General features: G+C 39.9%; 1 protein-coding gene across 1 annotated transcript in view; it reads left to right on the top strand.

Annotated features, from left to right (window-relative positions):
• Positions 1-3,166: 3,166 nt before the first annotated feature.
• Positions 3,167-14,249, top strand: part of LOC127361315 (retinal guanylyl cyclase 2-like) — a 52,255-nt gene continuing 41,172 nt past the window's right edge. The window contains exons 1-7 of the mRNA XM_051395843.1: positions 3,167-3,335; positions 8,134-8,383; positions 8,523-8,753; positions 9,109-9,264; positions 9,574-9,716; positions 10,087-10,242; positions 11,702-11,851. Coding sequence (XP_051251803.1) covers positions 8,143-8,383; positions 8,523-8,753; positions 9,109-9,264; positions 9,574-9,716; positions 10,087-10,242; positions 11,702-11,851 — 1,077 coding nt within the window. The 5' untranslated portion in view covers positions 3,167-3,335; positions 8,134-8,142. The remainder of the gene's footprint in view (positions 3,336-8,133; positions 8,384-8,522; positions 8,754-9,108; positions 9,265-9,573; positions 9,717-10,086; positions 10,243-11,701; positions 11,852-14,249) is intronic.

The following is a 14,249-nucleotide window of genomic DNA, read 5'->3' as shown; positions in this document are numbered from 1 at the left end:
ACCAACAACCACATGTTGGAACACTAAATAAAGGTGGAACAATAAAGAACATTAAAGAACTTAACCCTAAAGAACAATAAATTGAGTTCAATTTTATTTGTATAGCGCCAATTCATAACAGAAGTTATCTCAAGACACTTTTCAAATAGAGCAGGTCTAGACCGAACTCTTTATAACATTATTTACAGAGGCCCAACAGTACCACCATGTGCAAGACCTTGGAGACAGCAGCAAGGAAAAACTTCATTTTAAGGGCATGAAACCTAGGACAGACCCCGACTCTAGGTGGGTGGTCGTCTGCATCGACCAGTTGGGTTGAGAGAGACAGACAGACAGGTGCACAGCAGTAACAGTAGTAACAACTACACTAATAGTGACTTATTATGATGGCGATGACAACAACGATGGGGACAATGAGCAGTGACAATAGTAATAATATTAACTGTAGTTAATAATAACACTAACATCAACAACATATGTAACAACACAAGAGGTTCACATGTATTATAGGGTTACATTTTCGGTATCCATTTTATCCACAAATGTCAAAAAAGCTGCCAGGTTACATACAATTTCAAAACAGACCCTTGTCGAGAGTATCTTATTTTTTCTAGCTTCAGATATTGCATAGTCTCTTTAATCCAGTGCAAGTACAAAGGAGGAAGAGGGTCTTTCCATCTGAACAGAATCAGTCATCTGGCCAGTAGTGTACTAAAGGCCACCACATTGGACCTAAAATTACTTAAATTCACACCCTGTGGAGTGACACCAAATAGAGCAGTAAGAGGGGATGGATCTATTGGCTGCAATAATATTTTAGAGAGAGTGTTGAAAATGGACAGCCAGAAGTGGTGTAGTGTTGGACGAGTCCAAAACGTGTAATAGAGTTGCAGGAGCTTGCTTACATCGATTACAGGTAGGGTCTAACTCTGGTCCGATTTTAGATAGCCTAACCTTTGACCAGTGAAGTTGGTGCAATCTTAAATTGTACAACAGTATGTCGTTGACAAATAGATGATGTGTGGATCCTTCTGATAACTTTCTGCCACACGGCATCTGGAATCTGTTCATTTAAATCCTCTTCCCATTTGTGTTTGAGATAATCTAAAGTTGATCATTGAAATAGATTGAGAAGGCCATATAACTTACTCATAACCTGCTTTAAGTTTTTCCCCAGCTTGAAAATGGAGTCTAACAAAGATACTGAGGGGCATAAGGGAAAGCAATTGGAACGTGAGGCTATAACATTTTGCAATTGTAGATATCTAAAGAAGTGGGATCTAGGGATATTAAATATATCTACTTGTTGTTCAAAAGATGCAAAGTTATTGTCTACATAAAGATCCTGTAATGAATGTATCCCACTCCTGAACCACACACCAAAGGCTCCATCCGACATTGAAGGAGGAAACGTGATTTTTTGTTATCGGAGCAAAAAGGGAGAGGCTGTTGAGAGCAAATGATCTCCTGAACTGATTCCAGATTTTTACCGAATATGCCACAACAGGGTTAGAGGTGTAATAAGAGATGGGCTTTACTAGAGGGAGTTCAGTGCACAATAAAGCTGATAAGGAAGAGGGTCCGCAGGAAGTATGCTCCAAGGTTAGCCATTTAGGGATATTTGAGTTGCCTATATCTGACATCCAAAACAACAGTGCTCTAATGTTGGCTGCCCAATAATAAAACAAAAAATTGGGAAGTGTCATGCCACCCTGGAGATGCGGTCTATGCAATATGCATTTCCGTATGTGTGTTTTTTTTTTGTTCCAGATAAAGGTTGATATGAGTTTATCTACGGAGCTGAAGAAGAATTTAGTCAGAAATATGGGAAGGTACTGAAACAGATAAAGGAACTTAGGCAATACATTCATTTTCACGGTATTGATCCTTCCACTCAGCGAAAGAGACAACAAATCCCAACGTTTAATATCCTGTTTAAGATCATCTAACAGGGGCAGAAAATTAGCCTTATATAGGTCTTGTTATGTGTAACCCAGATTCCCAGATATTTGAGCCTTTTTGCGTTTGTTTTAAAAGGGGTTGAATTAAAAGATATGCTTTCTGCAGATACGTTGACTGGCACTAATTCACTTTATAACCTGATATTTTGCCAAAACCTTTCAATGTGCCCAGCAGGTTAGGGACGCTTGACAAAGGATCTGAAATATACAGCAATAAATCATCTGCATAAAGCGATACTTTACAGTCTAATCCCCCTTAAGGGCAATTCCCCTAATATTAATATCCTGACGATTAGCTAATGCTAACGGTTCTATTGCAATAGCAAATAAGAGCAGGGACATTGGGCAGCCTTGTCTAGTGCCTCTTTGCAGTTTAAAGTGGGGAGAGAGGTTATTATTGATACGTACTGCCGCCATTGGAGAGGTGTAGAGAACTTTAATCCAAGACACAAATTTTGGGCCAAAGCCAAATTTCCCAACAGTGTAAAAAGGGTAGTCCCACTCCACTCTATCAAAAGCTTTCTCAGCGTCAAGAGATAGTAAAATCTCTGGAGTGTCAGATGGAGAGGGACTTTAAAGGATATTAAGTAGGCATCTAATATTAAAATTGAATATTGGTCTTTCATGAAGCCTGTCTGGTCAGGTGAAATAACTGAAGGAAGAGCTACCTCAAGACATTGAACCAAGAGCTTCGCAAGAAGCTTTACATCTGTATTTAAAAGGGAATTTGGATGATATGAACTACAGTGGAGGGGATTTGTATCTTTCTTTAGAATAAGGGAAATGGTTGCATTGTTGCAGGAAGTGAATTTGAAGAGAGTGACTCCTTGAAGACGGATATAAGGAGAGGGGCAAACACTACTGAAAATGTCTTAAAAAACTCTGATGGGTAGCCATCAGGCCCCGGAGAAATCTATCTATTTATATTTTGAAAGTACTTTATTTTTTTGTGATTTATGATTTGTGATTTATATATTTGTATATTTTATGCACCAATTGCACCAGGACACATTCCTACTTGGGAATAAACATAATTCTGATTCTGATTCTTATTCTGACACACAGTAAGTCACCCTCTCATTACAAACTAAAATGAAGCCAATCTTCCTCCTTAACTTGAAACAAGATTAAACTAAAGTCTCTCTCTCTCTGTCTCTTTCTCTCTCTGTTGCTCCATCTCTCTCTCTGTCTCCCTGTGCCTCTCTCTCGCCATCTCTCTCTCTCTCTCTGTCTCCCTGTGTCTCTCCCTCTCTCTGTTTGTCTCTCTCTCTCTGTGCCCCCCGATCCCAGTTCAGAGTTTGTTAGTTGCTTTGAGGATTTGCATCGACTGGAATTGAAGGAGTTAGTTTGGACAGATGAACCTCTGAGACAAAGGTACACTGAGTGTTTGTGTTTGTTTAAAGGTTGTTTCTTTCTATCAGAGTCCAGTAGAAGACAATACTGTACTGTGTGTACTGTGTGTCCTGTATACTGTACTGTGTGTACTGTGTACTGTGTGTACTGTGTGTCCTGTATACTGTATATTGTGTACTTTGTACTGTGTGTACTGTGTGTACTGTGTACTGTGTGTACTGTGTACTGTGTGTATTGTGTACTGTGTGTACTGTGTACTGTGTGTACTGTGTGTACTGCAGATAATAACCAGAACAGCACACAAACAAACATTTCTGGTTTTAGTAAATAATAACTAGTAGAAGTGACTCAACCTGAGTGAACAGCGTTCTGGTGTGTGTGTGTGTGTTGTGTGTGTGTGTGTCTGTCTGTGTCTGTGTGTCCGTGTGTCTGTGTGATTAGATCAAAGGTGTCAGCTGAATGTTGTCGTCTCTGATTTCACCTTCACACAGTTTGATGATTAAATCTGATGAACACGTTTTTGGCTCACGAGGTTCCCAGTTCAACCCCGCATCCTCCAGAGAGTGTTAAAGTGCCTTTGAGCAACAGTGCGATTGTGAATGTTGCTTTGAGCTGATTGAATGTCGTCCATTCACTGTGAATCAGATGGTTTCTTATCTGCAGTCAGTGGACATATTGCAATGTTACAGATTTAAGATAATCTATGATCTATGATGAGAGATCAGAGGAGGCTTGTATTGACTGTACAGCTGTGATTGTCTGCAGATGTCAGATTAATCTGGTACAGATTGGTGATTGGATCTCATATCAACGATTGAAGGGATGATGGTGATTGGTTTTCTTATGCTAGGAGATTTTAATGAGAACTGTTATAGAATAATCTGCTCTGAAGATTCAGAGCTGTTTCTGGTGGAGCAGCATGTCCAATTTGTTGAATTTTAAATGTAAAAACCAGTTTGCTGTCTCTTCTCCATGGATCTGACTCATCTAACCCTAACCCTAATCCTTCTCCCCTCATCATGACTACATCTTCTAACTTTGCTCTAAGTAGAGTAGTTAAGGTTATGGATCTGATTTGGATTGTTATATTAAAGATAATAATGTTGCACACAGACTTTGATTTCACAGCTGTCTGCTTTCTGCAGTTTTGTGTCTCTCTGAGTGTGCTAGAGCCAGTTGATCAGCCTCCAGCCTCATCTTTATTTCTCTGTCTCTCTCTCTCTCTCTCTCTCTCTCTCTCTCTCTCTCCCACCCACCTAGAGTTGGGGTCTGTCCAAGGTTTCTGCCTCTTAAAAGGAAGTTTTTCCTTGCCGCTGTCTCCAAGGTCTTGCTCATGGTGGGAATTGTTGGGTCTCTGTAAATAATCCTATAAGGAGTTCAGTCTAGACCTGCTCTATTTGAAAAGTGTCCTGAGATAACTTGTGAATTGGTACTGTACAAATAAAACTGAATTGAAATTGAATTAATGAAATATATATGTACAATGCTGATATATACAAAGTAATGTAAAGGTTTGCCGACAGAAATGAAATAGAAATTACTTTTAAAGATTGCAGTTTTGCAGAAGTTAATATAATAATAATAACAATTACAAGAATGACGGAATATATAATAATAAATACTGTATTAACTATTTGTCTGTCTTCTTGATTCTTTATGATTCTTCTCATCTTCTCTCATACTTTACTAGAGTATATAAGGTTATGAAGGGAAACATTGGTTAATCGAAGATCATCATCTAGTCTAGCAACAGCTCACATTTACATGCCTTGTAAAAATGTGTTAATGTAACTAAAGCTGTCAGATAATGTAGTATACTCTGAGATGTAGTGGGGTACAAGTAGAAAGTAAAGTACAAGTCAAGTATTTAATTGACTTAGTTACATTCCACCACTGAAAACTCATTTATTAAAACAGTCACATTTATTATTAAAATATAAGTAAGGAGCCCTTTAATTTGTGTCTTCAGTCTTCCTCCTAGTAGACAGAAGTGTGTTCACAGTTGTTTGAACTGAAGCTGTTAAATGTGAAGAAAATAAGTCTTTGTACATGAAAACACAGGAAGTCAGTTATCAGCTCTATTTAAACTTCAGTCTCAAAGAGGATCACAAAGCTGGTTCACTGTTAAACGGACAATCACCATGGTTACCAAGGTATCAATCAGCATAGTGGACTGTCTCTTTATTGTTGCTGTCCTTTGACCGTGGCACAGCAACCATCAGATCAAATCTGTCCCCTCCATTGACCTTTATTCTGTAGAGTTTGAATCCTCCTAACGTGGATGATTTCTTGTCTGGTGCCTACGTGCTGATAATCGGTGAGAATTGATTTGTTATGTCTGTGTTTATTTTTATTTGTGTTTCTCTGCATTGTGATTACCTCTACCTGCTTTACCTGTCATTCTTATGAAACATCATCAGTCACTTCTGTTATTGTATTAAGTTATAAAGTCGACCTAAAGCAACACAGAACTAAACTGAATAAATAATAATAATAATAATAATAATACATTTTATTTAAAGGCGCCTCTCTGGGCACTCGAGGACACTGTACAGCGCATAAAAAATAAAAACAGTAAGTAATAAGAAACAGATAAGAAAAGACAATGTAGATAGTTAAGTGGGGTATGCAGTTCTGAATGGGTGAGTTTTTAGGATACAGTAGGTAGAAATGAGACTGCAGTGGAGGAGCTTCTTAACTCCAACAGTGTTTGGGTTGATTTTTTTTTAATCCATATTTAAGGTTATTATTATTTTTATTTTTTTATTTAACTTTTACTCTCATTTTCGAGGAAGACCTGCCCAGACAGACAGCTACAGGAGTTAATGGATGAGTATTAATGTAACATTGATGGTGACGATGAGCAGTCTTTGTAGATGTTATGTCAGGTCATGAAGTAATATCAAAGAAAAGATTAAAATGTGTAATAAATGGAGTCCAGGTTGGAGAGGCAGTTTATCTTTCAAAGCTTTGTTCTGTGATTGATGTTTATATAAGGATGGTGGTTGTCTTGTGGTTTGGGCTTTGAGTGATCTGGTAGAACTGAGGATGGATCAATTATTGTTCCACTGAAGCACAGTGACGGAGAGGGTTAGGGACTGGAGAGGTCAGGGATTGGAGAGGTTAGGGATGATGTCACCAGAGAGAAGGATGATGTCACCAGGTGAGAGTGGTGTTCAGGTGTCTTTTAGACTGCTGATGACATGTGGGCGGTTGTGGCTCAGAGCGGCGACCATCCACCTAGGTTTCTGCTTCTTAACAGGCAGTTTTTCCTTGCCCCCGTCGCCAAGGTCTTGCTCATGGTGGTACTGTTGGGTCTCTGCAAATGTTTAAGGAGTTTGGTCTAGACCTGCTCCTTTTGAAAAGTGTCCTGAGATAACTTCTGTTATGAATTGGCGCTATACAAATAAAATTGAATTGAATAGAATGAGTTAGTTTCTGTTCGATGGATTTTGCCATCACTGTGAATGTGTGTGAAAGGGTGAATGTGGCTGCAGTGTAAAAGCACTTTGAGTGGTTGGAAGACTAGAAAGGAAACTATACAAGTACAGGTCCATTTACCATTCCACATGTCCTCTGCTTCTCAGCTTGTGTTAAGAGTGTTAGCATTGTTGCTATTCTTAGCGCTCTTTGGCATTAAGCTAATAGTGTCAGTCAGCATTAACATGTGAAGATTTAGAGGTCAGAGGCAGCAGTCAGCTGGGTTCAATCTGTGACTCTGACCAATAACAGAGGTCGAAGAAGTTGATTGACGGATATATAATGAATATCTGTCAATAACTGTCTAAATCTGGTCACTTTATGTAATTTATTTATCATTACTTGACTGTATATTGATCAATGTCTGATAATAGTTATTGATACACAAAGAATAGCTTGTTCACAGATGATAGTTTTACATAATTGCTTTCTTTCGAAACACTGTCAGTGACTGATTTGTTACAATTGTATTAATTGTAAGTCACATAATAAAAATAAAATAAGAATAATATCAATAGTAAAAACAATAAATCCATAAATCATTCTGTACGAAAAATAAATGACAAACTCAAGATGTGAATAAAGTAGAAAGTTCTTAAATAATAAATAACAACAAATCTCTTTCAATGTGGATAATCAATACATTTTCTACACTCACACGTGTGTGTGTGTGTGTGTGTGTGTGTGTGTGTGTGTGTGTGTGTGTGTGTGTTTCCCTTTGAAGCCAGAATACAAGTTTTAATGGTGGTGCGTTCAGGGTCCTGTCTGGTTTCTACAGAATGTGTTAAACGTTACATTAAAGATGGTTTAAAGACACTTTCACATTAAACATCTGTTGATTTTCATTCTTATTGATAACCCTGACTCTTTTTATTGATTTTCATTCTTACTGATAACCCTGTTATTGATAACCCTGACCCTCTTTATTGATTTCAATTATTATTGATAACCCTGTTACTGATAACCCTGACCCATTCATCGATTTACGTTATTATTGATAACTCTGTTACTGATAACCCTGACCAATTCTATTGATTTACATTATTATTGATAATCCTGTTACTGATAACCCTGACCAATTCTATTGATTTACATTATTATTGATAATCCTGTTACTAATAACCCTGACCCATTCATCGATTTACGTTATTATTGATAATCCTGTTACTGATAACCCTGACCCATTCATCGATTTACGTTATTATTGATAACCCTGTTACTGATAACCCTGACCCATTCATCGATTTACGTTATTATTGATAACTCTGTTACTGATAACCCTGACCAATTCTATTGATTTCCATTATTATTGATAATCCTGACCCTTGACTTCCTGCAGGTTGTCAGGATGCAGCTTCCCAGGTGGTTGCTAGGGGCCTGGCTGTGGTTGCTATGTATTACGGAGGTCTGGACAGCAACCTTTAAACTGGCTCTGATTGGTCCATGGTCATGTGACCCCATGTTCTCCCGGGCGATGCCAACAGCAGCGGCCAACCTGGCGTTGTCACGGCTACGGAGTGACAGTGGCCTAAGCAGAGGATACTGGTATGATGTCAAACTGCTGGATGAGGACTGCTCCGCCTCCAAAGGTTCGTTAGCCAATCAACTTACGGGGAAGTTTTCTATAAAGACTGAATCATTAAATAAATATAAGATTCATGTGGATTAAAACTGATAATATAAAAATTAAAACCTGAACCACATTCTTCTTCTTTGGTTCTAATTCAGCTCTGACAGAACTCGGGGACATGGAGGGTTACGGTCACGCCTACATTGGCCCTTTTAACCCCGCCCTCTGTCATGCTGCCTCCTTATTGGCTCAGCATTGGGAGGCAGGGCTGTCTTCTCCAGGCTGTCTGGATGCTGATTGGCCGAACCTGCCACCCATCACACCACCCAGCAGAATCTTGTTCACCATATTCAGGTTTTTCCGCTGGGCGCATGTTGCTGTCATCTCAGGTGCGGGGGGGTGATGTCACTACGGGGGTGTGGTCTGTTGTTAGGGGGTGTAGTCTCATGGGTGTTTCTGTGCTGTGAATTTTGTTATTTCTCTTTTATTATTTATTATTTCTAAAGCTGATTATTTTTCTTTTATAAAGCTGGTTTCGTTTCACCTTAATTCAGAGTAAAAATCTTCAGGAAAAATAAATAAATATTAAATCACATAATGAAAATGATGTATAATCACAGTCCCATCAATGACACGATTATTAATAAAAGGTTTAAATAAATACATAAAATAAATAAAAATAGAAAATTGAATTGAATATCTGTATTTTTAATGTCCTCATTCCTCTTCCTGTTTGCTCATCAGCTCCATCCGACCTTTGGGAGAGCACTGGACAGGAAGTAGCCTCTGCGCTCAGAGCTCTGGGTCTGCTGATTGGTCCAGTGGTTACCATGGAAACAAGGAAAAATGGTGGGCCCCAGGAGGCGCTCAGAGTGATCAGAGAGGCTGACAAGGTCAAAGGTCAGAGCTGAAAGCTGATTGTTTGTGTAAAAAAATTCAAAATGAGAAAAAGAAAGTGAAACATGTCACAAATTACTATTTTATTAGGAATTAATGATAATTAACATATGTATTATTGATTATTAGAAACATCCAGAGGCTGTAGTCAGAGAATTAATGTTCTCCTTTCCATATTAATAATTAATAAATATCTATCATATATATTATTATTATGTTATGATTTATAATCTCAACACATTTTAACATCCAGTTTATCAGCAGACTTAAAATATTAAAAAAACGTTGAACTTTTGAATTTTTCGGTTGCAGTGGTCATCATGTGCATGAGCTCTGTCCTGATTGGTGGAGAGGATCAGAGAGAGCTCCTATTGGCTGCTCTGGATATGGGGATGGTTTCTGATGGTTATGTGTTTATCCCATACGACGCCCTGCTGTACGCCATGCCGTACCAGGTAACAATCACAGTGCATCAATAACTTCATCAAACTGTTTCACTTTATCTTTAATTAGTTGAAATTCAGCAGATTTTTCTCTAAAAATTTCTCTGTAGTTCCATCTGTGACCTAAGGAGGCACTGTTGCATTTTGTTCATGACTGAATATACTTTATATACAAATATAAAGATGATGAAATATAACTTTTGGTTCAGATTAAGTTTAAAAACTGAATTTCTCAGCAGAATATATCTCATATTTTTTCACACATTTGATGAAAAAAAAAAAAGATCTTTAAAGAGTTCAAACAGGTAGTCCTATTTCACAATAAAGTTCATTAGGAGCAGAATTTTCTTTCTACACTCTGTTCTCTCCTTCATCCAATCAGGACACAGTATTCCCTCAGCTGACCAATAGCACACAGCTTCGTCACGCCTACAGCTCCGTTCTGACCGTTACCATGGCGTCCGACCAGAGTTTCTACGAAGCTTTTCGTCAGGCTCAAATGACCCGAGAGATCCGCTCTGCTGTTTCTGCAACTGAGGTAAATACACAGCAAATAATACACAACAATAGACATCAACAACAACAACAAATACACAACAACACAGGCTCAAATCACCTGAGAGATCCAGTTTGCTGTTTCTGCAACTGAAATAAATACACAACAACAATGACACAACAACTGGAGTCTTTTGAGTCCGTGGTGGAGAGGAGAACGCTGAATAAACTGTTATCCATCATAGACAATGTTCAGCACCCTCTCCATCACACAGTGGTCAGACAGCGGAGCACCTTCCCTCACAGGCTGCTCCAGCTCCGCTGTCGAAGGGACAGATACAGGAAATCTTTCCTGCCACATGCCATCACACTGTACAATAACAGCTAAAACTCTGGTCATAATAATACAGTCTCCAAGCACCTTATATGTCTTTACATAATCTGTTCACTGCACTTTATATTTTTACTTTGCACTACAATTATACCGCTTATTTATACATTTTTATACATTTTTTATATTGCATTTTATATTGCTTTTTTGATATGTGTAGGTTGTTCTCTTTACTTCATTGTGTTGCAACTGTGTGTAATGCTGCTGCCACACTAAAATTTCCCAGCTTGGGATCAATAAAGTATATCTATCTATCTATCTATCTATCTATCTATCTATCTATCTATCAAAAATACTCACGAAAACAAAAGAAAATATAAAATGTTGACATCAATTCAATTCAATTCAATTTTTTTTGTCTAGCGCCAATTCATAACAGAAGTTATCTCAGGACACTTTTCAAATAGAGCAGGTCTAGACCGAACTCTTTAAAACATTATTTACAGAGACCCAACAGTACCACCATGAGCAAGACCTTGGAGACAAGGGCAAGGAAAAACTGCCTGTTAAAAGGCAGAAACCTAGGACAGATCCTATGGCTCTAGGTGGGTGGTCGTCTGTCTCGACCAGTTGGGGTGAGAGAGTGAGAGAGAGAGAGAGAGAGAGAGAGAGAGAGACAGACAGACAGACAGACAGACAGGTGCACAGCAACAACAGTATTGGCAATGGCAATCAAGCAGGACCATGGCAGGAGGCTCCACCAGGATCGATAAGAACCTGTGAGACGAGAAAGCACAAGAACTCCGGGGAAGAAGTAAAGTTAGTAACATGCATTAATGGGACATGAATGAGTGCAGAAAGAGAGAGGAAGGGAGGAGCTCAGTGCACCATGGGAAATCCCCCGATAGTCTAGGCCTATAGCAGCATAACTAAGGGATGGTTCAGGACTCACCTGATCCAGCCCTAACTATAAGCTTTATCAAAGAGGAATGTCTTAAGCCTACTCTTGAATGTGGTGAGGGTGTCTGCCTCCAGAACCACAACTGGAAGCTGGTTCCACAGGAGAGGAGCTTGGTAACTGAAGGCTCTGGCTCCATCAGAAGTATCAATGTGTAGATAATTTAATTTACTGCTGATTTCTGACTGATTTTGTTCTGAATTTTGTCTACAGGTGTCACCGATCTTTGGCACCATCTTTAACATGGTGTACTTTGTTGCTAAGGCGGTGGAGGAGCGCCGTCAGTCGGGCGGCGGGCACTGGGTGGCGGGCAATCAACTCTTCCAATCTGATGGAGGCTTTAATTTCCAGGGCTTCAATCAGGTCAGAAACATTTTAACATTTAACTATACAAATAAAATATTATTCAAAATACAAGCGGCTGAAATTAGAAGAAGTGATATCAAGTTTAAATTATAAATATTAAAGTTAAACCTCATGTAAATAGACTTCTGGGATTCATTTTGGAAGTCATCATATACACTGTAAACAATATATTTATATATGTTGGGAAGAAAGGTAAACTTCCCTCTGATGTGTGAACTATTTGGAGATTATTTTTGTTAATGTTTTTAACTTCTGGAGGCACTTTGACATTTAACACCTCGGTTAAAGATTCTTCATCTTTCTGTGTTTTATCAAAATCATCATTCACTAAATCCACATACAAACGAGAGAGACAGACTCCTCTCCCAATCTCGATGGAAGCATGTATTTCTGTTGAATGATCACTAGAGACAGGGAGTCACACATTATGAGACATCTCACTAGGAGGAATCCCAAATAATCGACCGGTTGGGGTTAGAGAGAGAGAGAGAAATAGACAGACAGGTGCACAGCAACAACAGTAGCAACAAATTGAGCATAGCGTTAGTTCAGGCAGGGCACGAAGTCAGGCTTAGCTTTCAGTTACAGCTATATCATACGAGCACAGCTAGTCATAAACATACATCCGCTGATTCCTCTAAGCTTCCCATTGGATACCATACACAGTCAGCTGACAGCTCACCTGATTTCCTCAAGCATCCAATTGGCAAACATCATGCATGGCGCCTTATTTAAGCTGCTTTAGCCTGCCTGCCTATCTCTGCTGCTCCCTCTACAAGCCTTTTTGCCAGGATGTTGTGTGCGTTACTTGTGGTTTGTCGTTTGTTTCTACTTGTCCTGTCTGCGGTGAGTATGATGGCGGGTCGATTGCATTGTGAAGTCTCAGCAGCGATCTCGGCTGTTGGGGAGAGTGTCGCTTTGAACAACATCCGCAGTTGTGTCCGGCTGCTCTGGTTCTGGAGGGTCCGCAGAAGGGGGGAGGAATTGCTCCTGCGGCTCCGCTGCGGTCCCGGCTCCGGCTCCGGCGCTGCGCGGCGCTGCGCTGTCTTCCAGGGGAGCGCGGGTCCCAGGCGCAGCGGCCGGCTCCACCTGTCTTGCTTGTCAGCTCTGTCCAACATCCGGCTGTCGCTTGCCGTCATGGGTTCAAGGGTCCAGGGTTCGGTTCGGCACGTCAGGCCGGCCAGTCTTCGTCCGCAGTTGGCCTGTTTCCCTCTTCGCTGTCTGCAGGTAGAGCGCATGGTCCCACAGGTGCAGCGCTTGACGATGACGTCACAGCAGCTTGTTTTGACGGCGTCACATTTCCGCCGAGAATGCTGGGAAGTGGAGTCCCAATCACCATAGGGAAGAACGTGCTGCCTCTCAAAAAGGGGGCATGAGAGATAACCTTCAACCCCAGTAAACGTCCCTGAGCTGGGGAAGGCGCTAAGAAAGCCTCTAAACACTGTTAGTGAATTATCTTATAGGGCTGCTTCATGGTTCTTAGCTGGGCTGACTTGGTTGCCAAAACCTACAATCTGCTTTGAAGAGCTGAGATAGTCGATGCTTTACTGAAGAAAGGATAACAAAGGTTCATATTGGTCCATTCATAAATCGCCTTCTCAACAAGCATTAAGGTATAGCTACCAGGAAATATTCAGGGAAAATAAATAAACATAATTATTCATTTATCTGCTCTTGCAAAGGCAAACTAAGGCATAATAGTTTAAATCCTCTGGCACTTTTTCCTTATTTTATGCTATAATCTACAATGCCATCAGTTGATTAAAGAAGCATGTAGAGGCACATGGCTAGCCAAGGCAGATGTCACAGATGCATTTAAGTCATGTATTACACCTTCACATTGGCATCTGTTCGGTTTAAATGAAGAGAAATGTACTTCTCAGTTAGGCTCACCTTTGGTTGTTACAGCAGCCCCACATATTTGACACTTGTCAGAGGCTCTCTGCTGGATTCTTTTAATAACTGCAACTGCTTTCATGCTCCATCTCATAGACTGTTTTCTGTTAGTTGACTATCAATTCAAAATCAGACCATGCATTTTTGCTCTTAAATATACCTTTAAACATTAGGTCTTCCGCTATCCAAGGAGAAACATCAGACCCTGTAAGGCTAGAGTTCTAGGCTTCACTCTAGATAGTGTACTGATGCAAATCGCATCAGAGAGGTAATGAAAGCAGCAGGCAGTAGTCATTTCCAAAAGAGAACTGCTCTCCTTGCTTAGACATCTTAAATTGGCATGTGTGTATTCCCCAGGGAAGTTCCCTTATATCCAGGCTTCTGGACCTCTCCGATTTATAGAGCACTCCATGATATGGTGAGCTTGGATGAGGGCTGCAGATCCGAGCCCCAGTCCTGATCTCTTCTGTGTGATAATGGTATGGCATCTCTTATTTTA

This window comes from Dicentrarchus labrax, unplaced genomic scaffold (assembly GCF_905237075.1).
Source record: "Dicentrarchus labrax unplaced genomic scaffold, dlabrax2021, whole genome shotgun sequence".
Lineage (NCBI taxonomy): Eukaryota > Metazoa > Chordata > Actinopteri > Moronidae > Dicentrarchus > Dicentrarchus labrax.
The sequence above is the reverse complement of the archived record's forward strand: the minus strand, read 5'-3'. Positions and strand labels throughout refer to the sequence as shown.